The sequence below is a fragment of the Trematomus bernacchii genome, unplaced genomic scaffold, assembly GCF_902827165.1.
Source record: "Trematomus bernacchii unplaced genomic scaffold, fTreBer1.1, whole genome shotgun sequence".
NCBI classification, from domain to species: Eukaryota; Metazoa; Chordata; class Actinopteri; order Perciformes; family Nototheniidae; genus Trematomus; species Trematomus bernacchii.
In genome coordinates, this window is record NW_022987648.1 from 17,427,669 (window position 1) to 17,447,929 (window position 20,261).

Sequence of the window (20,261 nt, forward strand, 5' to 3'; positions counted from 1 at the left end):
CTGACTGATTGAAGATTGAAGATAAAATACTTTTTTTTCCAAAAAGAGGGCTTTGAGAGGCCTTGAAAATTGCAACAAGAAAAGCAAAGAACGCAGTCAAATGACCTTAAAATGAACTGACCCACAACACACATTTCTATAAAAGCAGGAGAAAGGTTCAACATTTTGAGACTATGTTAAAAATCTGATTATGCATCCATTATGCAACTCATGTGGGAAGCTCTGCCTGGAAACACAGCAGTGAGAACTGAGCCCTTTATAGTCACAAAGAATAGACACATTCATCAAAATGCATATTTATTTCCAGTGGCAATGCCTCGCGACATCATCTTCCACCACTGGGAACAACAGTGTCTGCAGTTTAGCCTTCAATGCTCAGGTCAGAACATGTAAACAACCCAGTGTGAGCATTAGCCTAGGCTGTGTGTGAACAGGAAACACCTTGCCTTTGGGGAACAACAGAGGGTTTACAGGAACCGAGGTCTCACCTGGCGGGGTGCATGCCTCAACAGAAGACTGAACTAACACAGATCGTCTCTTGGAGGGCATTGGCATCTTCCTCTCCTTGTACTTTGCCAAAGCTGCTTGGACGGCTTCTGTGTGCAAATCTAAAAGAACACATACATTCAGTTAAGCCACGGCATAAAAAAGAGGAGTGCCAGGCATTCAAAATTGTCAGTCAGTATGGAAACATGTTTACCGGATCTGAAGCGTTCATCCCGGGTGTTGGCCGCCCGGGACTTGTGGTGTTTGGAACCTGACAGAACAGCTTGGGAAGAGGCCTGGATCCTGTTGTCAATTTGCAGAGAAGGATCTACACCTGTGGAGGGAGAGGAGAGTTTATTACAGGACAACATCTAAAGTTATACTTTCTTCTAATGCTGACCAGCAGAAAAACCACTATCATTAAATCAAGTTAGACACTCTGAATGTACCTTGGACGTACAGTAGAGCACCATTCTGCATATTGCTTGACTAGATCAAGTATCCACAAGCTTAATACTAATCCCTTCTTAGGCGGCTTTCTTCAAATACAGTAGCTTGGAGTTGAGAAAGTCTTCACTTAAATTAATCCAGCCTCTCTTGCAGCTTTCCAACTGCCTTAAAGCTGTCCAAGGAAAGCATATGCAATGTGCACAGGCGTAACAGAAGGGAGGTGATTAAGCACCATGAATGTCAAACAGAAAACATCTTCTAACTAGAGCGTTCTAAAATTATCAAACCCTCAAAGATGTCAAACCGCTCTGCTCAGCGTGACACAGGCTGTGATTCATCCTTCTGCTTACGCAACTCTCATTTGAGTCTTATTAGGTAACTAGTGGTTAACATCAGAGGGGAAACCTTCTGGAGGAAGGTCGTGCCAAGGGCTCTATTTGTAGTCTTCTTCTATTGGTTCACTTCTTCTTCCTCTCATGTATTTGAAGAAGGAAGGAAGTATCGATATTTCTAATAAATCAAAGTATGACAGAACGAGATTAATCTTATTTGACAGAACATCACAAGTTTGATCCAGATTAACTTTATACCCAATTAATTCAGCGACTATTAAAGGTCACCTATTATGCAATGTATTTCATACATAAATATGTGTCCCCTCTGTATTAAGAGACTCTGAAAGTTTCAGGAATAAAAACCCCCTCTCTTTTTGTCCTGATCCATTTATATAAAAACCTGTCTGAAAATGAACCAAAACCAAATATCTCTCGCATGGGGAGTGGCTCCTTATTTTCATCTAAAGTCAAAGTAAGAGAATCAGCACTTTTGAAACAGGGCTGAAACCAGAGGTCGCGTTAACCGAATATTTTCCGTCTATGACGTAATTTTTCCAAGACTGACGGAAAACTCTGAAAGCAGTCCGTCATTTTGACAGATTAGAACACAACTCGGAACAGCGCCAAAATGTCCACCAGCGGCCCACATTATATTACATCCTTAGTGGCCAGGTCGACTGAGGGCGATCTACTGTACTCTACTGTAACTATTATTTAGTAATTCACACCCCTGTCCAGTTGGTGGCGAGTGTGTGTATATTAAGTAGCTATTGTCTAGTCTTGTATTTGACCTCGTTGATTACCTCGTTGTTTAACCGGCTTTAGCAATCGCAAAATGTCACGGCACCTGAGTGTCCGAAGCTTTTTTAATAAGCCCAGTAATTGTGATGGTGTGGATAAACGAGGTGAAAAAAGAGGGATTGATGCAGTGGAGGATGAAGGACAAGCCAGTAAGACTAAAACTGACAACGTTCAGCCAGCAGCAGAGGGACAAGCAAGTGGCAAGGAAAAATAAATCATTCATATTCGTTTTGACATGAAAAGTGACCGCACGGTCGGTGTTTATGTTCATCTTTTTTTTTCTCCATGCCCTTAAAAGTTCTGTATGAATCATAAAAAAAAGGAATGAATGAACATTTGCTGCTTAGTACCCAAACATAAATATGAAATATGTCTCATCATTAAAACATGAAAAATAAAATGACGGGTAATAATGGATTATGACGGAAATTTTACGATCCTGTCCGTCAAAATGACGGACAACGAAAATGTCTAACGCAACCACTGGCTGAAACAGAGGGGATTATGGGATGCTACAATGATCTGTTTGGTATTTGTAGCCAAACACTTCAGAGACATGTTTTGTATATATCTGAGACCTATAATATATTGATGAAAAAGAGTATAATAAGGGACCTTTAAGGTACAGTATGTTATGTTGTGCATTATAAATTGTCTACATGCACACATACTTCTGACTAAAGAAATGCAGCTCCCAGAAGGTGTTTGTATTTCCATATAGAGCAATGAAAGGCCTTTGCAGTTATTCTAGGCAGAGATGAGGGACAACTTTACACACAATGGAGCAGGAAGCATTCAAAGGAACAGCATCTGTACTATAACTCTGCAATACATCCGAAAGCTTTATATAGTATATTTTCCTGACAGTGGGACAATGAGGAGAATACACTTTGAAAGGATGCTTCTGTAGTACTGTAGCTCGACAAACAATACCGACTAGTGCACGGGTGATTGGCAGTATATGATTGAAGTTTCATGTCTTTGTTCTTTCACGTAAACACTGCATGTTTCATACTTGCAGATATATGTCAAAGCAGCAGAACATCATATAAAGAAATACATTTTGTGTGAGTAGAGTACTAAAACCTCTGTGGAAGGGACAAGCACTAACCCAATACATCATAAACTCAAGTTCCTGCTAAAGAGTTTTTTTTTTATCTAGTTATTCCAATTAAAACCCGCTAACTGGATTCTAAAATATGGACATTAACCACTGCAAATCTTCAGGCAAACACAGCAAACTGAGCACAACAAGCCAGTGGTAACATTACTACAAATTGAACCAGCAATCAAAGCTGCCTATCAGTGGCAAGGGGATTGACAGTTTTGTAAATACATTAAAAAAATAATAAAAAGGTTGATTTATTGTTAAAAGACGTTCTAAATGTTATCCGACTGAAATGAATACAGACCTTGTTAAACTAACAGTAAGTTGATTATGTTCAAATGAAAACAATCAATATCCTTTGTGGAGGCTGGCTGGAGTTAAACTAAAGTGCCATTGGGGAATAACATAAATCTATACGTTTTGGGCAAAATTAACAGCTTTGAAGTTGCTGTGATATTGCGAACGCTGTTAATCAAATGTATACCAATTGGAAAACAGCCTTTTGAGGACAGCGTCATCACACATTTAGCGTGTTGGATCTACACCGATCTGGCTGCCCGGTCACACACCAGGCCAGCCTGCCACCCATCAGCTCGCCCGGCTTTTCAGCGGCAGCTTAGAGGGGATCAGTGAGCTCCACACTGTCAGCAACTCTCAGACAGCAGCAGCACACACAGGGAAAATGCTGCAACACATTTACACATGCATCAAGTAAACTATTCAATATCAAAAGTTTGAAATATGACACCAGCTTTATTAAAACACACACACACACACACACACACACACACACACACACACACACACACACACACACACACACACACACACACACACACACACACACACACACACACACACACACACACACACACACACACACACACACACACACACACACACACACACACACACACACACACACACACACACACACACACACACACACACACACACACACACACACACACACACACACACACACAACACACACACACACACACACACACAACACCACACAAACAAATCCCTAATCATTGATGGACGACATTAATATATGCTTGTCCCTGATATTGCTCTTACAGCCCATTCACACTCCAGCCTTTCCCCAGCTCCCAGAGGAAACAGGTCTATAAAAACAAGCCAAGACACCAGACCCGGGTTGCTGGGAAGAACACACGTTAGAGACATGCCGCTCTAAGCCAATCAGAGGCATGCTCCGTCACAGCACATGTTGTTATTGGTCCAGAGCGAACCCTGATGAGTTTTGTGCACTCGTCTGATGCCAACAATTACCGGTGTGACAGTGTGCCATGCCTTACTTCCTAGATAGCAAATATGCCTGGCTAATGAGCTGTACACAGTTGTCAATTTACATCACAGACATAAATAATTGATTGAAATGACACATGCTTCATATTAATGAATGGCTTGGTTTCAATGCCGACCTGGGACTCATCAAAGTCGTAAGATTTAATTTCGATGTCTTAAAACCATCACTCAAGTCAACACACCTGTATTCTCACTGCGGAGGTACAGAAATTCCTCCACAGAGCTCCATTTTAATGCTTATAAACTTACATTCAAATGCAACTTTTCCTAAATGGTTGACTTTCCTGTATGTTTGACACCTAAAGCAATTATGTACCTTCAAAGCTCACAGTGAAGCCCACACACTAAAAATATAGACAAAGAAAATTCATCAGCTCTCATAAATCTTAACAATCTGGCTGTGCATCTATGCTTTATTGCACTTGGCACATGTAGTCCTGTGACAACAGTGAAATATAAGGCAGTAAATCAGCTTGTGGAATTTAGCATGGTGCTCAGTCCATTGGTGTTCTATTTCAACCCTTTAGCTGGTAAACCCTAACCCACTGATTCACCGTGCTGGATGGATGTGTCATCAAGTCCCAAAACATTCATTCATCCTGCTGGAAGAATATCACTCCCTCCAAAAGCCCATCCATTTCTGCCCTATATATCAACTATTTTCTTTAGGTGTTAGCATCCAGCCAGAGTGTAACTAAAATTAAACAACACAAAGGAAACACGTGAATCCACTTTAACAAGGGAGCAAGAGAAAGACAGAAAATGAAGTACATAGTTCCACAAAGTTTAATAACAGACCTGCTAACTCCAGTGGAAAGCCTCGAGCGAGCGACCCACAACAGACTGTGGTTTCCACTGAGGCCTGGTGTTCTGATAGCGGGCCAAACCAAAGACTGCCATGGACCAAAGGACAAAGAAGCATGAAGCTCACAGTGACTCTCCTCTGGGATTCACCGCAAACCACCTCGACCTTAAAGTCTGACCGAGGCACCTTGGACTGACTGCTTGACTTGGGATAAAAATACACTGGATTGAAATATAAATGTATGCCCGCTCAGACTCAAAAGCCATGGACAGATAATAAGTAGTGACATAAATCTGGGAAACTTTACGCCTCCTGTTTGCCAAATGTAATACCTCTCTTCTCAAACACCCATAGCCTAACACAGGATGGCAGGCACAAATACACATGAGCTGACGATTAAATAAAGATAACATTCCTTTAAATAATTAGAGCTAAGCTTTAGTGTTATGAAAGCAGCACACAAACACACTCAACATGTAAATTAGACTAAATGTATCATTACAGCAGAGACGTTGAATATTTACTAATCCATTACAGTAGGTCTTCCTAGCTTCGGATGATTAGCATCTATTTTCATTTGGCCCCGACCTACACTATGATATATGCTTGCTGCGGGGCGATGGCATTGATAACAGACCCGAGGAATCAAGGACACAACAGCAGACCTAATATATCCAGTATCTAACCAGCTGAATAAAGTATAGATGTGTCAAAAGCCTTCACAGTATCCTTTCTCAAAGCTTTATGACCATGTAATGTTCCATCTGGTACCTCTCATACAAAAAATACTTTATTTTCTAAAGTTAAAAGAAAATGCAACTTCTGAATCAGTGTTCTTTACTGTTTTGGGATTGTATTTATTTTACTAAATGATGCTGTGAGTAAATGAAACTGCTCCTATATTTGTATACTTGTTCTCATCGTGTATGCTCTTGCAAGGACACTATGCTAACTGCTGTGCTAAAAGGCAGCCAGAGCCAAGATAAAAACCTGTTCCGGTCAGTAAATGTCCTGCAGGCCGGTGTCTTACCTTGTATCTGTGGGATGTACGGGGCCAGCAGCTTGCCTCTTTTCTTCTCATAGCCCTTCTGAGTGATGTCCCCTGTACAGACAGAGACAGAGAAATACAAAGGAACAGACAGACAGGGAGAGAAGAGGAGGGGAAGAGAGATGAGTCATTAGCTCAGCCATGCCCTGGTGGTGTGTATGTGTGTGTGTGTATGTGTGTGTGCGCACAAGTGCCAGGCTGGTTGCACTGGCACCACGGGGCACCAGAGGAGGGCTGTGGTAGCAGATGACCAGCCCTCACCCACTGGAAACTATCTTTCTCTCAAACTCAGGAAGTGACATTGCGATTGTTAGATTAGTTAGTGTTCAAATTTCCCCTTTAAATACTTGTATGATAACATCGACAAGGCAAGAGGCATTTAAAATATCATTTGTCTGGTGCGCCTGGAACATTTTCCCTCGCAGTGTTTTTACCAGAAGTAAAAAGGCTTCTGCTGATGTCAGCATGAACTGAATCACACTCAGTTGTCTCCCCACACATAATTAAAAGGCAGTCTGTTAAATAAGAGCTAGCTGCATGTTATTTTAATAGCCCTATTGGAAAGGAACTTCAGCGTACAAGCTTCTCCCAGCCCGGAATCTAACTAGAGTAAATGAAGTAAGGGAGAAATGAGGGCACATAGAGACAGAGAGATAGGGTGAAGGTATTAAGTAAAATAAAGCTCTGCAGATTGCAGCAATAGGTTATATACTGTAGCTTAACAGTGCTAATTGTCTATAGGCTTGGCACGGTGTGGTGTAGAGCTAGCAAGGAGCTATTACTTAATGTGGGTTGTTAGGATTGTGATGAAAGATTGACCATGGTTATCCTAAGGTAACAAAGACATGGACAGGAAGAAACAGACACAAATCCAAACCCCAGCGCTGCTTTAGTGCTTGTATTGTTGCTAATTTAAAATGACAAAATGTTATATCCTTACCCTAAGAAATGTAGACAAAAAAGAAACATAAATCTCAATTACCCAACCTTTAAAATGATCCCAATTATCACATATTATACAGATAAACCTGACACCCGATCAGTCCGTATTGACAGATGATGACTATAAAATGTATCCAAAATGGTGAAGTATGAAAAAAGTTGGATTTTTCCGTCTCTAATCGTGCGATATCCTCACCAACTCCACAGATTATGCAATTGCTTTTGTTACTTTTATCCAATAACACAAATATCTTTGCAAAAATGTGTAACATCTGAACTCATCACCACTAAATGACAGTGTCAACAAACTGTCCAAATGTGTTGAAACAAATCCACGGGCCGCACGGATCCTGTTAAAGAGACAGAAAAGATGGTCACTGACTGAGTGTTTTGGCTGATTTGGGGATGTGAGATGTCACTGTGTTTGTGCACATCAGACAAAGCCAAGCTGAGGCTTATGGGATGGAGGCTCACTCTTTGGCAGACAAAAGACATATTGATTCACTCAGAGAGGGCTGACTGACAGCACCTCTAACACACAACTATGAGAATGTACATAAACTATGATCTCATATGTGACCTTTCTCAAACAGGCTCCAACACCCCTTAAGATGGATGGAGAAAAAAGGAAGGGTCTTGAGGAAAATATGCCAGTCAAACCGAGGAGCTGGAAGGAGTGTCAAAGTCAAACAGCCACTTGACTTGACATGTGCATTGTTTTGGCAGGAAGCCAGAAATGCTCACAAAAGTCAACTCAAGATCTGACTGGTCAGATTTTCTACAGGATGTTAACACTGGACGCCAATGAATAGGGATCACAGTGTGTGCTTTATATTAATCTCTATAGGCTCTCAGTGGGGGTCATAAGAGTGGAGGTTAAGTGATAGGTTCAATAGGGCTATGTGGATAGGGTTAGGGTTTTTTTTTTTTTTTTATACTTTTATTGTCATTACACAGTAGGCCTACTTACTATGTAACAAAATGGTTTCTCTGCATTTGACCCATCCTAGTGTTAGGAGCAGTTACACATTGATTTAAACCCTCACCCATTTACTTTACTTGCCCTTTATTGACATATTTAACCTATATTAATTCATAAAATGTACTTTTTTTACAAGTCCCCTTTCATACAGCACATGCTATTGTCCTAGATCTTTCATGTAGTTATCTCCCTCAATTAATAATTGTTACCAACATTTCTCAGACTAAATATTCTTCAGTTATCTTTGATCTCTCTTGAACACAACAGTGTGTTAGTGTGAGGGCAGGTTGTGTTGGCGCTGCCCGCTGGTCCTGAGTCACCAGGAACAGCTGAATGCCTGCACTGTTAAATGTCCAGTAGAGATGGAGGCTAGCAACAATACAGCGCTGTCCACAGGCCGCGCTGACCCGACACTGACTCTTTCTGGTGATAAGTGTCTCGGCCTGTATGTGTGTACATCAGTATGTCTGTGTGTGCGCACCACAGCAGCCAACCAGCATGACAACCACACAATAGAGGGCTATTCTCCGCGGCGGCACCAAATTCTGGTCAGCGGTCTCTGTGGCCGAGCGGCCCCCTTGCACACACTGATCCATCAAGTTATGTCTTAGTGAAGCTAATCTTTTCATCTGGGAACAAACAGCTTCGTCATTAAATATGGAGGAATGGACTCAATGCATTCAACAGTAAACAATGACCCTCGTTTTAAAAAACAAAAAGTCTGAGGCGCCGTAGCATCGGGATATTTACTGTGCGGGTGCATATGATTGAGTGTGTTTAACAATATGCCTGCACGTATATTTGTGTGTGTTTTTATGTATTCACAGAAAGATGCTCCATTCCCCTTCTCCGATTGAGGTACCACGAGATAGAAATGGGAGGATCCAAAGGTCAATATGTGTGCCTGCCGCCTGGGGAATAACAGAGGGGGGGGGGGAAGGCAGTGGGACGCAGAGAAGAGAGTGATGGAGCAACGGATGGAGGGAAGTTTAGCGTGACGTCAAATTGCACAATCGCAAGCTGTAGCTTACAGAATATTTACAGCTGAGTGGGAAACACTTCATTCGACCCCCTCCACCCTCCTGCGCTGACTAAAGGCTTTACCATGTAATTGAGCTGTAAAGAAAAAAGGGAAAGGGTGTCTCCAAGCAAGCACCTGGGGGGGGGGGAGAGGGCGGTGGGATCCAGTAAATAAAACGAGATGGAATGTGTCAAAAGAGGGAGATGAACCAAAGCACACGAGGGAGGGGGGAGGAGGATTTTCTCATGTCATGATGGTGAGAGAATATCTCAAGGGGCTGAATTAAAAGACTGTTTTTTTTTTCCACCTTCATCCAAACCCACCTCCTTTGTGGCTTTTATCTCTCCACTCTAACCTCTTTACCTTCCTCTCACCCTGGGCTCACTCTCCACGCATACTAAGCATTCTACTCATCTTTTGAGCTCTTTGTTGAAATACCTGCAGCAGTTATTCTTGCAGAGGAAAAAGAAAAGCCAATGAGCCATGAGTCTAATGTACACATTTCGTTCCATCCATTCTAAGTGGCAAGAGTTTGTTTTCCAGAGATCTTTTTCTGACACGTCTTTTAAATCGTGTTACCAACATTCCTCTCACCCTGCACGCAATCCAATTTGGAAGAAGAGACGGTCAATCTTGTGACAGTCAGAACAGTGACAGCACGAGCGCCCGCTGCCCTCTGCTGTGTCATATTGACTATAATTGACTGATGGCTATTGAGTGGAGCCGAGGCCCATTAGAGAATTACCTTGCATGTGCCTGGATGTGCTCTTATACATACTGAAACACAGCACATTCCTCTACAAGCCAGCACAAACACATCATGGATAGATAATGGAGCTCTGAATGAAGAGGGTGAGATTGGCTTTACTTAAGACTCACCTTAATGAGGTCACTGAAAAATGAATTCGTAGCAGGAAAAGGTTTAGACATCTCTCCTTTTAGATGCAGGAAGTCAGAGATGTACTGTGTATGTCAACTATTGCTCTTAACTTTCTCCTTAAGTGTGTCAGTGTGTGTGTGTTTGCGGACCCTCCCACATTAAGCAACACTAAAGCTTGATGACACTCTAACTTCTTCTAATGGATCATACCTATAAACAGTACTGCTTCAAATTCTTATACTAAGATAGGTCTCACAAATGTAATTTCTACATGAACAAGGTTGTCATTATATTTACTTATATATATCATATAATTATAAAACTGTTTGTTTTCATTATTGTTCAGTCTTTCCAAAAGAACATCAGACAATAGTACAAAATGCCAGTCCTTGATAATCTCCTAGCCCGAAATTAAAACAATTTGAAGAAAGGGACAACAATACAATTGGACCATTATTGTTCTAAAAAATGACTTAGACAACGAATGAATTGATAAAGTAGTTGCTGGTTGATGTTCTGATGATTGTTCTGGCTCTAAATGGAATGATGTCAGGTTCAATTTCAAAAAATGATCCCAGAATCTTTCTATAACAAACAATGTCATTCCAGATGTTTGGAAAACTGCAAATGTTCTCCCCTTATTGAAAGGTGGTGATCCCATGGTGATGAATAATTACAGACCAATTTCCAAGCTCTCTATTTTAGCTAAAGTACTTGAAAGGCTGGTGAATGATCAAATCAAAGAATATTTAAGCTTGAACAACATTCTATCTCCTCACCAGTCAGGCTTTAGGAAGCAGCACAGTACAGTAACAGCTGCTTTGAAAGTAGTGAATGACATTGTCGAAAGCTTGGACGCAAAGAGCTACTGTGCTGCCCTTTTTATAGACTTATCCAAGGCTTTTGATACTGTGGACCATGGCATTCTATGCCAGAAGTTATCTCATATAGGCCTGTCTGACCAAGCTGTTGGTTGGTTTGAAAACTACCTTTCGAATCGCAAGCAATGTGTAAAATTCAGCGGTCTCTCCTCAAGCTTTCTTAATGTGCCCAGAGGTGTTCCTCAAGGTTCGGTCTTGGGACCGACCCTTTTTACTATTTATATAAATGATGTGGGTAAAAGCATTGATGCCTCTGTACATCTATATGCAGATGATACTGTTGTGTACTGTTGTGCTAGCACTGTTGCCCTTGCATTTGAACGTCTGCAGTCTGCTTTTGACACTTTTCAGTCACATCTGTTCCACCTTAGGTTGGTGTTAAATTCAGATAAGACAAAAGTCATGTTGTTTTCCAATAAGAAAAGGTTACCAACTGTTCTTCCCTGCATCATGTCTGCACAGCATAACCCCATTGAAGCTGTTAACACCTACAGATACTTAGGCATCACTATAGATGAAAATCTCTGCTTCAAACAGCATATTGACAATCTCTTAAGGAAATTGAAATTAAAACTGGGATTCTTTTTTAGAAATAAGGCCTGCTTCTCCACAAGTGCGAGGAAACGGCTTGTAGCTGCCACATTTTTGCCGCTCTTGGACTACGGGGATGTTGTGTACATGAACGCCTCAGCTCACTCCCTTCATCTGCTGGACGCTGTCTACCATGGGGCTCTGAGGTTCATAACAAACTGTAAACCCCTCACACACCATTGCACGCTGTACTCTTTAGTCAACTGGACATCATTATCAATGCGCAGATCACTGCACTGGTACAAATTCATCTATACCGCTATGCTTGGACTGCTGCCCCTCTACATATCCACTTACATATCACACAAACAGTACAGCTATAGCCTACGATCTCAACATTACATCACTCTGTCCGTCCCCTCAGTTCGCACGGTGCTTGGGAAAAAAGCCATATCATACTCTGCCCCCTCGACCTGGAACACACTTCAGCAGGAACTTAAGCTGACCACTTTGATACCCATCACGGATTTTAAACTAATTTTAAAAAAGCTGGAGAAATCATCTGTGGGTGTTTGCACCTGCTTTAACTGACTGCTGTGTGGATTTCGGTGACTGCTTTTTTTACGATGTTGTATTTTGTTGTTGCCTCTGTGTTTGGTGTCCTGTCTGTCTGTAACTTTGTGTGGTAGTGTTACCACTGACAGGTCTCTCTTGGAAATGAGACCTTGTGTCTCAATGAGATTTTAAACCTGTATAAATAAAGGCTAAATAAAAAAAATAAATAAATAAATAAAAGAATCTGAGACGAGAAATCCCTTTCTGAATGTAAATATAAAATATATATAATCATATTGAGAAATGCTGTGCTCACATAATGCAACACTAATTTCATTCATAACATTAACTGCTATTCAATAGTCCAAAATGTGTCTTTATCTTTGAATAAATAACATCCAGCCTTTGCCTTCCTCTCTTCCTAAGTGACAGCCAGCCAGAGAGGAACCCCCCCCCCCCAACCCTTAATGTCAGCTCCTGTGCCAAGCTGACCCTCAAAGTGCCAACACTACTGCCAAACCAGCAACCACGCCGTCTGCCCTTCAACCACAAACCACGGCTAAATATTTAGACAGGGAAGCATTTGCTCTCCAGTCGTGTGTGTTGCCTGCAACAAAAGCAGATGTAGCCAGCTGTCATTTAGCATTAGCTCTCTGGCATACAAAGCCCAGCGTTACCCTAGACAGCCGCTGAAATCTCATCTTTTCCACTGCATATTTGCAGAGAACAGTTTGTATGAGGATCAGAGAGGAACTATTTCAGGTGTGCATTGACATACTTCACCATAACTTCTCTGACTTTCCCTGCCAATAGGAAATGGGCAAATAGTGGTGTTACTAGTTTCTTTGCTGTTACTGTGTGACCAGTTATGCCGGAAAAAAAGGAGCATAAATACGAATGAGAGACAGATAGATAGATGGAGAAAGAACAGATCCCCACTACGGATATAACCACATGTCTGGCTTTTTTTTGTCTGTCTATAAGACAAAAACCAAACAGCGGGAAAAAAGTAAAAGTACAGTACAAGACCTCATAAGACCCCTATTAAATAGTTTCAAGACACACAGACAGGCAGTATAACTCACATATAGAAGCCAGGGGAGCAAGCAGGTCAGCAGTGAGGAGTCTTCAGCAGAGAGAGAGAGATGCACAGACGGATTGAAAGAGAAGAAGAAAAACAAGAAGAAGCCAGCAGCTTCAATACAGGCTGTTAGGTCAGCGGAGGCTAACAGCTAACATGCTAACAGCTAACAGGTACACTGTAAGAAGTCCTGCTGTCATAAGTCAGGCCCTTCAGCATCCTTTGTTTCCTCTCATAGTGAGAGCAGGAGAATGAACGAACCCCATCTCCCACATTCTCCTTCCCATCACTCCCCTCCCTCTCTCAAACCCGGCGCTCCCGACTACCCCCCCTCTCTTCAATCGACTGCCCCCGACACCCCCCCCCTTCTCTCCCTCTCTGTCTTTCTCACTCTTTCCACCCGTCTCTCCTCCCAGCTAAGGTCTCCACACAAAGCCAAACTAGGCTGCTGGATTAGGGTGTCAAAGCAGACCCCTGCCCCCCCCCCCACCACCATCCCACATACCAATCACACACACACACACACACACACACACACACACACACACACACACACACACACACACACACACACACACACACACACACACACACACACACACACACACACACACACACACACACACACACACACACACACACACACACACACACACACACACACACACACACACACACACACACACACACACACACACACACACACACACACACACACACACACACACACACACACACACACACACACACACACACACACACACACACACACACACACACACACACACACACACACACACACACACACACAGTGTGGTTAGTCTGTTACAACACGTTTATACAGGTCAAGTTACAGCGCAGCGCAAACGCTGTTACACTGCAAAGCAGAAGCTTTTCATTGATGCAGGCAACCACAGCATTACGTTTAATGCATACTACAACATGGCAAACACCACAACTGAAAAATAGAGAAGCAGGCATAACTTCCAACGTGTACTGTAATATGTACTTCAAAACTGCATTGTGAACACTTGTTTCAGAAGCTATGCTGGTTTATTGGGATCAGGAGCCTGTTGATGTTGAGCAAAAACCTGCCGTGTGTTTTAAACTGGTTGGAGATGAGAGTGCTACAGAAGACCCAGCAGGCTTATCACCCAAGTGTCTGGGTGTTTGCATCTATTTCATTTTAGAAATTAGAGACCTATTTGCCCTTTGGCAGCTAATTTCAATGAATAGCTGCATATAATTAGGTTTAATTATTGCCTGCTGGAATACACAGTAATGGACCAGCACAAAGACTCCAGCTAACGCCCACACACAATGGATCATCTACTCTGTTTCTAAAGAGTGAGATGAACTACATTTCACCTTGGACTACAGAGTCAGTCACCTTCTGAATCTTGGCTTAAATCCACATGTTAAAATGTAAATAGCCTGAATAAACTCAATGGGGGAAAAAAAAGGGATAACCCCATCACAATGAAATGAAGTCCAATAGAAACCCCCCACAATACGATGTTGAACATTTTGTTAAAGCTGAAACAATTTGCCGGGTTTATTGAGCAGTTTAGAAAATGATAATCGTTTAATCATTTGGTCTATAAAATGTAATATAAGAGTAAAAAATGTCCATCCCAAGTCTTATTTGTCAATCCCAAATCAAGAGATATTCAGTCTAATAGGATATAACAAACCAGAAAATAGAATTTTTGTAATGCTTATATATAAATATATATATATTAGTGATCATTATTATAATGGGCATTTTTCTCTATTTTCTTTTATAGACAAAACTATTAAATCCGGAAAACTATCAGCAGATTACGCAATAATGACATTAATTGTTGCATTGCTAGAGATTATATTTTATTTAACTTTTTTACATTTTTACTCATAGGTTGCTTCAGTAGACATGTACCGTATACACTTAATGTTGCCCTATACTGTATTAGAGGCTGTAGTTTGGTCTTGCACTGGTACGCGCTGTATATTGAAGTTTTGTCAAGAATTTTCTCCAATTTATGTAAATGAATGAAACAATCTATTACATTTAATCTCATGGCATAAGTTTCTCACACAGTAGTCCTGGACAATTTCCAGTCACACTGACTGTAGCTCCCAGCTGAGCACAGCAGTACACTAACTTTACAGAAAGCCACGAGATGTCATGCAACCTCAAGGCTAAGACAAATATGTGACTATAGAGATTTATTCTTTTGTACAGCTCCAGTCATTCTGACACATCTACTGGAAGGTTAAAGACAGTCAGGGACGAGAGGAAAAAGGATAAGTGTTGCAGAAAAGAGGGCTTGATTGAAGATGACAAGGAGCTTGACACTGAGAGCCAGCTGGAGAAATGAAACGGGGGGGGGCGACTGGAAGGGGCATTAGGAGAAATTAGACAGAAGGGGGGACGAGGAAAGAAAGGAGAGGAGGAAAAGGACGATAAGGAAAAAAGGAGGATATGATTAAAAGGTAATGACTTCCTCTCCCCTTTCACTCTTCACACACACACACATACATACACACACACTCAGATATCTCCAATCCTAAAGCACATGGGCGTCTCTCAGTCTCCATCCATTTATCAACTGCTCCAATCACACTGTCGTATCGCTTTTAATTAAGTACTGCCAACGACTTAGGAGACTGAATGAACCCTCCATTACCACTTTGCTAATACATAACCCCTCATCACATATGCACACACACACAGACACACACACACACAGACACACACACACAGCCCAAAACACCCCCCTATCCCCCAGGCTGTGTATGACTGGTGAGCAGACAGACAGCGTGAATAATAAGACGTAGGATGCAGCGCTGCCTCACTCGGGGGGCCCTACAGCTGTGCACTGATTTGGGGAGCAGACGAGAGGGGGCCGTAATTAACATTCACAAATATACACTGATGCTGTAGCACTCACTTGACGAGAAAACACACACACACACACACACACAAGAATGTGCAATTTCCCCGGCTCTCATAAAGGGACAGATGCAGAAGAATTCAAGAGTGAATACTAAAGCAGACCAAGGATCAGGATATTGCACACATGGACACACATTAACATACAAACCTCACGCATTGTAGTCATTGGTTGTATCAATGAGTATGGCGTGCAATAATGGAAGAAAATGCGTCTTTCAGCCTCTCAAATATGGAGATTTCCTGCTTTTTTGTGTTTCAAATTATATTTAAATGCATAAAGTTGTGCTGCTGTTGCTTGGATGGACATTGTGTGTGTGTGTGTGTGTGTGTGTGTGTGTGTGTGTGTGTGTGTGTGTGTGTGTGTGTGTGTGTGTGTGTGTGTGAGAGAGATTGAGATAGAGCCCTGGCTGTAGTCCAAACTGAGCGATGTGCTGCTATTCTGGCTCGCAGCCAGAGTTTCATGATGTGTGAACATGCATCTCAACAACACGGACGCCAGTGTCAGGATCTGTCCTTTCAAACATCATACACTGTTTCTATACATAAGGCTCAATGAAATCACCTTGGCCAATGATAAAGAACAAAGCAAGTGCACGAAACAATATGGCAGTTATACCATTGACCTCATCAGATCTACAGCATCCTATTTGTTTCACTATTTAAACCAGCCTGAGAAAACTGCATTATATAAAACTGGGTATGTCAGAATGCCTCATTGTGTGAATCCTTTCATGTCGCCTCTGTGAGTGTCTCTGCAGAGAATATGTGTGATTGGTGGAGCAAGACATCTGTGTGACAGGCGTGACCAGTGTGGGAGCCTCGCAGTAAAGACTCTGCCACGAAACACAGGAATCTGTTTACAGCCAACAAGCACAGCGCGCCTCCAGCTACTGTAATGGACTAACTAATGTATTCTACATGTTTAGTTTCTCAGTGCCAGCCTAACTGTACTCCCTGTTGGCTCATCAGCCCTGCTGCCGGTGACAGCCTGAACATCTCTCTTGAGCTGCAGAAAAAACCATGTGTGCTGCTGTCATTTGGCCCTGACGGTGTAGTTACAGAGTAAGCAGAGCTGCAATGATCAGCACAAAAAGTAAGTATGGTGCCTGACTGGCTGCTAATGAACAGCTTATTCCAAGACAGGAGCTCCATTCAACTTGTCCTCATTCAAAAAATTGCTTCTCGTGTGCTTCTTCTCACCTCACTGTGAGGAACCATGTTTTTCAATGTGAGCTGTTTCAAAAGGTAAGAGAAATCCAGTCAAACAAAGTCAAATTCAATTTCGCTAATGCCCTCCATTCAGGCAGTACAGCTATACTCTCTAACTCAACAATCTAATTTGTCATACTTCAAAAGGAGTCTGAAGCACAGAATGACCTAACCTGATCTAACCCTAACCCTAACCCTTGTCCAGATGCTATTAAATGTGCTCAGCCAAACATGCTGCATGCAGTCCGACTGTTTTACATTCCTCAGGGGAGCTGTTAAATAACCCAGGCAGGAAACTCATGTTTTCACAGACTCTGATTAATTTAGCGATTAAAACTACACTTGTTTGCTAAACGTCTGTCGAGACAAATTAGTCCTTCATATAAAACCATACGATCTATGTTTAACAAAATAACATAAGCCTGCTATAATATAAATAACTAATGCTACCGAGTATGGGTTCCACCTACTTGGCGTCCAGCACTTCCAGCATCTTCTTCAGTGAAGAGGAACCCTGCGTCCCGGTGTTTGAGATACGAGTGGGATGGTGTCCCATACGAAGCTCCCAGCTCTGTGCACTTCTCTGTACGCTTTCACAGGATGTTGAGAGATTTATTGTCCCCTTCTTTGCCTGGTTATTACCATATGAATGACCATGTTTTCACCGGCCTGACACAGGCTTAGCCATTAAGCTCCTTGCATAAACACACACACAAAAACACCTATGTGTGATAGCGGGGTGGGAGAGGGCCGGGTGTCTTTGCATGGACACACAGAACAGCGTCTACACATGGGCACCGTGGCAATCCAATTAAAGCGTGCCCCCATAGATACAGTGGGCGGTGTTGGAGATGCAGGCTATTTCCCCCAACTGTGTGTATATGTATCCATAACTATATGTCAGCGGACAGGGCTAACTAACTCTGCTCCAAGTCGAACAAGCCATTCGGCTAAGTCTTTGTTCCTCGCCTGTGATTCATGACCGAGTTCTGGAGGAGAGCCCAGCGTCAGTGTGTGATTACATGAAAGCGTGTGTGTGTGTCTGTCTTCCCCCTTTTCAACATACCGTAGTCACATTATTTCTTGTCAACGCTGCTAATGTGAAAATGTGTGCTTCCAAATATACACACAGCTCTTTAAATAAAGCAAAACATGGCTATCCAGGTGAGAGAGGATCAACAGAGAACAAGCAGGTGGACACACACTGTAGGACCAATGTGCTCAAACACATCAATGGCGCAAATGAAGTCTACAATGCATGTTTGGGTAAGAATTATTCTCCTTATCGAATTATAAAATGTAATTGAGATGGTTTTATAAACGTATTAAGCACATTGAGGGCCGTGAGTTGATCTTGATCCGAGAACTGATGATAAGAGCTATAAATATTGATGATTCAAAATCAAATAAGCTCTGTCATTATTTTTGTATTGCCCTTTAAAATGTTAGAGAATTGTGAATGATATCACAATTTCCCTGAGGTCTTCAAGTTGATGTTTTCAAATAGCTTGCGTTGTCTGACTTACACTTAAAACCTCAAATGTATTGAATTCACTCTGGCAAAAAATTGAAAGAAAAGCGAAAAATCCTCACATTTGAAAAGCTGGAATCGGCAACTGGCATTCTTGTTTAAAAAAAGACTTCAACTCATCATTTCAAAACAATTGCAGTTCCAAGGTTTTTACTCAGTGATATGGATTACTAGATAACAGCATTTCCTCTCGACTGCATTTTTTATTACACACACAGACATTTCAGGCAGATCTCATGCAGCTCTGGACAGGATGACCACAAGCCTCACCTCCTACCAAACACCATCTGTTCCTCTTCCTATCTCCCCTCCTCTCTGCATCACAAACCCACCCTGCCAATAATATATAGTCAAGTCACGTGCAAGTAACCAAGTAACCATGGTTTTCTACAACTACATACATAGTGGTATCGTATTTGATTCCAACCAAAACATCAACCATCAAAACATTTAATTTCTTTCATACAAATCTTTAAGACCGAGAACTTTACAAAAAATCTGCGCCTACACAGGTCTTTCTGCGGTGTAAAATATATAAAGCTTCCTAATAAACACATCAAACATTCATTGTTTTTCCCTGATCAATTCTTTTCTCTTCTTAAATGTCTTCCTCGTCCTTCTTCCCCTCATTTCCATCATCCACCATCGAGTCGTAAACTAACATTTTGAATGCTAATATTGTAAAATCAACAAAGGTAATTGATATTAAAATAGCTCCTGGTATCCTTGAGAACCAAGTTACAAAACCCTTAAACACTTATCACTACACATGCTCCCATATGCAGAGATGTCCGTGTGTAAGTGAGCATTCACACGTGCTTACACACTTTCTGGCTCATGTATGCATGTGATTGCTCATCAATAATTCAGCGGTGTGGCACTTTCACTTTCTCCGCCAAACAACGGACTGAACTGTGCTCTCTCAAGCAATTAAGTGGAGCAGTGATAGCGCTCTCAAGGCCAAACTTAAGCCTTTTACATTTGAACACAACAGCTCAACACTGCCCCAGCTCGTTAACAACACCAGTGCTGGCTGGCACACAGGAGAAGAAGAAACATGGCGGTACATACACAGTTTTGTGTTTTGTAACAATTCCACATTGTGGTACTTTACATACATAATTATTCAGACATGTATTATCATTTTATATTAAATGAACCACCTTAGAAAGGAAGATAAGTATACTGTGTGTGTGTGTGTGTGTGTGTGTGTGTGTGTGTGTGTGTGTGTGTGTGTGTGTGTGTGTGTGTGTGTAAGAGAGGGAGAGTCTCATCTAGAATCCACCCCCTCACCACACACACACATTTATAGAGTAGTTATCATGCAGTCATAAAAACACTGAAA

At 41.8% G+C, this 20,261-nt stretch overlaps 1 protein-coding gene across 1 annotated transcript in view; it reads right to left on the reverse strand.

Moving 5' to 3' along the window:
- Nucleotides 1-20,261, reverse strand: part of LOC117485921 (disco-interacting protein 2 homolog A-like) — an 88,177-nt gene that overhangs the window by 31,832 nt on the left and 36,084 nt on the right. The window contains 3 exon segments of the mRNA XM_034134626.1: nucleotides 489-608; nucleotides 701-820; nucleotides 6,348-6,419. Coding sequence (XP_033990517.1) covers nucleotides 489-608; nucleotides 701-820; nucleotides 6,348-6,419 — 312 coding nt within the window.